This window comes from Triticum dicoccoides, chromosome 7A (genome assembly GCF_002162155.2).
Source record: "Triticum dicoccoides isolate Atlit2015 ecotype Zavitan chromosome 7A, WEW_v2.0, whole genome shotgun sequence".
NCBI classification, from domain to species: domain Eukaryota; kingdom Viridiplantae; phylum Streptophyta; class Magnoliopsida; order Poales; family Poaceae; genus Triticum; species Triticum dicoccoides.
The window spans coordinates 249,716,221-249,721,569 of record NC_041392.1 but is presented as its reverse complement, the minus strand read 5'-3'; the positions used below and the strand labels follow the sequence as shown (position 1 = coordinate 249,721,569).

Sequence of the window (5,349 nt, the reverse complement as noted above, 5' to 3'; positions counted from 1 at the left end):
GAGGATGTACAATCCCATTTAAGTCCTCATGGACGTGTATTTCAGGTTCCTATTCATACTGTTGGAGTTTCCTTACATTTTTCTTTCAAAAAAATTATCCATAGAAAAGTAATTACCTAGATGACTGCACTATCAATTATCAAGCAACAAAGGCAGCTAAATAGAAACCTGTTGCTCAGCTGGCAAAGGGTAGACATCACCAAATATTGTGACACGAGCATTAGACAATCCACTCCATCCAGGTACCTGTAATGAAGGACTAGATGTTGTTATCCTATTATTAGCAAGCAAACCTTTATACTTCCAGTAAAACATGCCGAGAAACTTCATACCTGGACAACAAGTGTGCATCTTGGATCAGAGAGCAAGTTTCTAGTGTGGATTGCTAAGGGTGACAGAGAAAATATTGGGTCTGTGCAAGACATCAACACAAAATAATTACCCAAGGAGGCCAAACAGAGTGTACAAGTTATATCCAAAATGTAACCAAAGTAGCTATCTTACGGCCCATTGAGTCATTAGCAAAGTCAACAAGTGAACCAAATGGATATCCAGCACGTCGATGATGCATGCCAGACATGACAGTGCATAGATGAGCAAATCGTGCCTAGTGAGCACAGTAAGACAGGAATAAGCATCCAGCCGGCTAGAAAATAGCCCAAAGGCCAGGAGATAAGTAACAGAAGCTACCTGTTCCATTAAATTGCGAACAGCCAAAGCCGGTGGAGGTAAACCATGGGCAAAAGTTGCACTCTGCACACCACCAGATATAGGGGTTCTGAACAAGCCAGCTCTGGATCCACTGGAGTCCGGAGTTGAATTGGTTGATGAGGTCGTGCGTGACTTGTCAGTTGTGACCGGACCGAGAGCTCCGTTTTGACTTGGATCAACCTTCAACTATCAGGCAATTTATTACAAACCAAAGATATGTGACCCACTAAAGGCAAACTAAAAGAAAATGACCTGATTCACTCCTGAGTTTCAAAATATAAATACAGGATCACCTTAAAAAAATCTAGCAAGAAGCTAACTAATATCTTTGCGAACCCCTAAGCTAGACATGATTCTCAACTAATTATTATTGGGAAGTTCTATGTTCATTGGTACAAAAGGAGGTTTATTTTATTTTCATGACATCCACAAAACTTACCGAACGATCTCAAAGATATCAAGCTTCGAAACCTAGTCACCTCGTAATAAGAACACAATGAAACACCACAGGTCTGGGTAGGCCCCAGGCCTCGCATCTGACAGAAATCCCTAAACCCAACATGTTTTACACTGGCACACCCGTCTCCCAGCAACCACTACCCAAACAAAATCTTCATCACTTCTTACTTTGCATCACGTAAGCGTTCAGGCACTGTTTGTTACCTTGACGACGGGGGTCCCGTTCGGCTTGGCGGCGTCGTCCTTGCCTCCGCCGCCGGCGGCCGCGCGAAGGGGGCCGCAGGGGCGGGCGCGGAGCGCCACGCGGGAGTGAGGCTGGTGGGCGGGGAAGGCCGGGAGGAGCGCGGACGAGGCGGCGGCGCCGGCGAGGGCCTCCATTAGACGGATGGGAGGAGAGTGAGGGAGCGCGCGCGGAGGAGAGAGAGACAGAAAGGAGGGGCACACGCGCGACGGTGAGGAGAGAGAAAAGCTGCGGGGCCGAAGGAAGGCGGCTAGAGAAGGGGGGAGAGGGATTTTTAGGGAGGTGGTGGGAAAGAGAAGGAGACGTGCCGAATCTGGAGGCGTTGGATTGAAGCTGGACGTCGATCCGTCCCACTGAGGGATTCTTCCACTTTCCCTTTGCCTGGGCTGAATGCCTGAACTGAATCATGATGGACGCAGAAGAAAAAAAATCACACTTAGGTCAAATAAAAAAGTTGTTCCCTTATATTTTCTGAAAATAAAGAAAAATTGCATGCGGGTTCGCCAAAATGGCCACAAAGGCCAGGAGTGGAAAGTATCCGGTGCTTTCAACACTTAGACATACCATGCTCCCAACTCACAAAAGTCAAATTCAGAAGTTTCAAAAAAAAATCAGGGAACAATGTGAATGTTCACAACATATGTGTCGACAATTCCTAAAAAGTTCAAGTTTCTCTTCTGAAGAATTAAGAAATTGTAAACACATGTTGTGAAGACCCAAAACAAAAAAAACGAAACTTTTGAAAACTGTTTTCATATTTTTTTAGGGGTTCTAGGCATATGTTGTGAACATCCACAAATTTTCCCAAGATACTTTTCCGTCCCACAAGATTCTGGCTTTTCTTTATGTAGAAAACCGAGATCATTTTCTCTAAGATTTCCCACACTCCGAGCGGGTCCTCTGTTCCGTGAACACGGAAATAAATTCTACACAAGATCGAAAGACATGAAAACAGCACATTCATTTCTATTCCAAATTCAATGATCGAAGAAGCAACATCCTAGCTGTAATTTTGCTAAATTGTTGCCAACAACGACACAAGTCAAGAGTTACAAAATGTATTCCCTACATTATTCGCTACACTGGTTATACACGATGATCCAAAAAGGTTATAATATGCGATCATTTGTCTGCTTCATTGACCTCGGCCTTCAAGTCCACCCTTGCACTGTCGTTGTCCTGCATAACAATGTAAGATTATTCAATAACCAGTCATATGAAGAGTTCAGGAAGCAAGTTCGGATGATTATGACAAGCTTGTCGACGGTTAACCTTTATACAGACATAAATATAGTGAACATCAGGTTTTGGGCCAAGAAGGTTGATAATCGATGTACTATCATCTTGTAAAGGCAGTGGCTCGGTCAGATCCCATGTCTTTTTGGAACTTCTCTCCCACCTATCTGCTATGTCGATTGTGTATGTAAAATCATAAAACAGATAACACTGTTATTTAGAGCTTCAGAAAATAAAAATAATAGATCAAAAGGGTCAAGAGTAGGACATCGTTAAGTCGAACCGGTGGCAAAACCCACTAACCTATGACGTGAAGCTTTACTGTCCAAAATTGGAGGTCCTTCAGAAGATTCAATCGATAACTTGGATCCCCATAAGTAATCTGTAGCATTGTGACACTCAAAGAAGTTTATAAACACAAGAAGAAAACCACAGAGTTACCATGTTAATAATACTATCAATTACCATGATGTAGACCCCCTTATCGTTGAGGATTCTGCAGATAGAAGAAACAAATAGAAAGCTATAGTCAAATAAACAGAGATATCACAACAAATATCAGTCCATTATTTACCTGTTCACCTCCCCTAGCATCTTCGCTGCATGCTCTTGTGAATTTTGGCCGCACTACAATACAAGAAACACGGCTCTGAGTATGGCATGGGAAGAATATCTGAGTATCCTGGCAACAATTGACTCACCATAATAGAATCTAGTGTTCCTGCAAATAACAGAATGGTTTAGAACCCAATGGCATGTTACATACGGATGCATAGATGTTCCATAATGCTGGCAACCATTACATTTACATCATAACGATACCTTTGTCAATAACAGCATCAAATGAACCAGACTCAAAGTCTGACATGTTTCTTACATCCATCTTCGTATCTGTAAATTGCAGGAAATAATACAATAGTAAGCCGTAGATACTCCGTAGGGATTCAATGTCTGAATGTTGGGAACAAAGATTATACATTTTAGTTGAGGCTTATCATGGTATTTCTTCTTCATTTGTTCAATCACCACAGACGATATATCAATGTTGACAACGTCCTGGTAACCATCCTGAACCATGTTTTCACCAAAAACTGTGAAACATCGAAATAGATTAAAAACAAGTAATTTCAACTAAACCAAGAATAAACATGCTGGCAATAATATAACAATTGCATCTAAATTCAGAAATAAATCATATAGTCTGAAACTGCATAGCAAATTAGTGATAAAAAATATCTCAATCAACAAACAACCAGTTTCAAAAGGGATAAGAATAATTCCGTCATTATCTATGCCTAACAGTCAATACGATAAGTAGAAGACAATAGAAGATGAGAATGGACTGTGTAACTCGCCAATTCCGTGCTAATTATCAGACAGTAAGTTTTTATGAACCCAAGACGGTGCACCTAAATGGATCGAGGAGGCCATCATGCTTCAATAACTCTCAACTAGGACCAAAATATTATCAAAATTTGATTAAAGGAAATGTGGTACATAAATTTCCATATCACCAGTAGTTCATTAAATTAAGTTAACTAGTACGTACTCCGTATCCATTGACTACAAGGGGTCCGGCTTTGGGGAAGGGAGTCGCTAGGGGATATGTCTCACAACCCCATTTCACCTTTTTGCTGACATACGTGTGACACTGATAAAGCAACGTCGCTCATACACGCATGTCACTTTGCACATGATGTTTTGGCCAGACATGGGGCCATGAACCGCAACGCATCATATTTGTCATATGCTTTCAGTGGTAATGGGGTAAAGGGCCGAGAGGCCGGTTGTCTCAGATTGGTAATAAGTAGTAACATATTAACTTGCTACATCACGAGTTGCTTTGATTGTATTGTTACCACGTAATCGCACTGAGGGAATACCATTGAGCAAATGCTGTCTGATTGAGGAAACCTTTGTGTCTAACAGCATTCGATTCATTCTACAAAAACATAAAGACTCCGTAGAGCACACATTCTACATTGCATTCCAGTTGATCGATCGAGTGAATAGTCTCCCGGCGATCCCAACCAGAGACGCTGGAGCAGGTCAACCAAGGTGCCCAGAGAAACTCCCTCCCTGATCGATCCCGCCCCGAGGGTGCATGGGCGAGTGGAGCAAAGATAGGCTACTCACCGGAGTTGCCGCATCCGACGAGGAGGAGGCGCTGGTGCGGGCGCACGTAGAGGCGAAGCAGCGGCGCCAGGGCGGGGTACTTCTGGTACCAGTCGAAGGGCCCCGACTCCTTGCGGTACCGCTCGTCCCAGTACCACGCCTCCCCGTACGCCTGCGACGCCGCCCCCGTCATCCCTCCGCTCGGATCTGGCCGCGGGGGCGCACTGGCTTCGGTCGATGGACGATGGTGACCGCGCGCGCCGGCCGGGCAGCAGGGGAGGGGAAACTCTTTAATTCGTGGAGGATTCCGGATCCGCGGGGTGGGGAGGGGCGGGTGGAGTCCAGTGGGGACTTTGGGAGTGGTTCGCGCAGTGCGATGCGATCCCGGTGCGCTGGTGCACGTGCGGAAACGGAGTGCGATGGCCGATGGACGATGGGGAGAACATTTCAATCATGGTGATGCAACTACCCAAATGGACAATATGTTTTGTCCGGATTTTATCCGTTTGGATAACGTAAAGCCAACTCCAATGCACGACTCTAAATGGTCCGGTCCCGTCATTTTGGGGTAAACGGACAGAAAACAC

At 44.3% G+C, this 5,349-nt stretch overlaps 2 protein-coding genes across 4 annotated transcripts in view; both read right to left on the bottom strand.

Moving 5' to 3' along the window:
- LOC119328854 overlaps positions 1-1,645 on the bottom strand; it is a 3,475-nt gene extending 1,830 nt beyond the window's left edge. Inside the window, exons 1-5 of one of the 2 annotated variants that reach the window (XM_037601848.1) lie at positions 1,375-1,645; positions 691-891; positions 505-607; positions 333-412; positions 169-246 (exon numbers count right to left, since the gene is read on the bottom strand). In XM_037601848.1, the coding sequence (XP_037457745.1) occupies positions 169-246; positions 333-412; positions 505-607; positions 691-891; positions 1,375-1,548 (636 nt within the window). In that variant the 5' untranslated portion in view covers positions 1,549-1,645. Of the gene's footprint in view, positions 1-168; positions 247-332; positions 413-504; positions 608-690; positions 898-1,374 lie in introns of both variants that reach the window. The other variant, XM_037601847.1, reaches the window with a different exon arrangement.
- Positions 1,646-2,353: 708 nt separating this feature from the next.
- LOC119328855 (EEF1A lysine methyltransferase 4-like) lies at positions 2,354-5,120 on the bottom strand. Of its 2 annotated transcripts, none has more exons than XM_037601849.1 (9): positions 4,784-5,120; positions 3,625-3,738; positions 3,470-3,538; positions 3,349-3,368; positions 3,222-3,274; positions 3,113-3,143; positions 2,951-3,029; positions 2,684-2,817; positions 2,354-2,590 (listed from the first exon to the last, which is right to left on the bottom strand). In XM_037601849.1, the coding sequence occupies exons 1-9, from the start codon at positions 4,953-4,955 to the stop codon at positions 2,534-2,536; spliced, it is 729 nt and encodes a 242-aa protein (XP_037457746.1). In that variant the 5' UTR covers positions 4,956-5,120; the 3' UTR covers positions 2,354-2,533. The 2 variants fall into 2 exon arrangements, with proteins under 2 accessions (XP_037457746.1, XP_037457747.1); XM_037601850.1 differs by having other exon boundaries at positions 2,684-2,814; positions 4,784-5,115.
- Between the last annotated feature and the right edge of the window lie 229 nt (positions 5,121-5,349).

What these genes read in the sequence shown, in the direction of transcription:
- LOC119328855 (XM_037601849.1), bottom strand. Translation starts at nt 4,955, where the DNA reads ATGACGGGGGCGGCGTCGCAGGCGTACGGGGAGGCGTGGTACTGGGAC. An exon ending in CGTCGGATGCGGCAACTCCG is followed by an intron (nt 3,739 to 4,783) that starts GTGAGTAGCCTA and finishes GATGTTTCACAG; the next exon opens with TTTTTGGTGAAAACATGGTT. An exon ending in ATATTTATGTCTGTATAAAG is followed by an intron (nt 2,591 to 2,683) that starts GTTAACCGTCGA and finishes ATTGTTATGCAG; the next exon opens with GACAACGACAGTGCAAGGGT.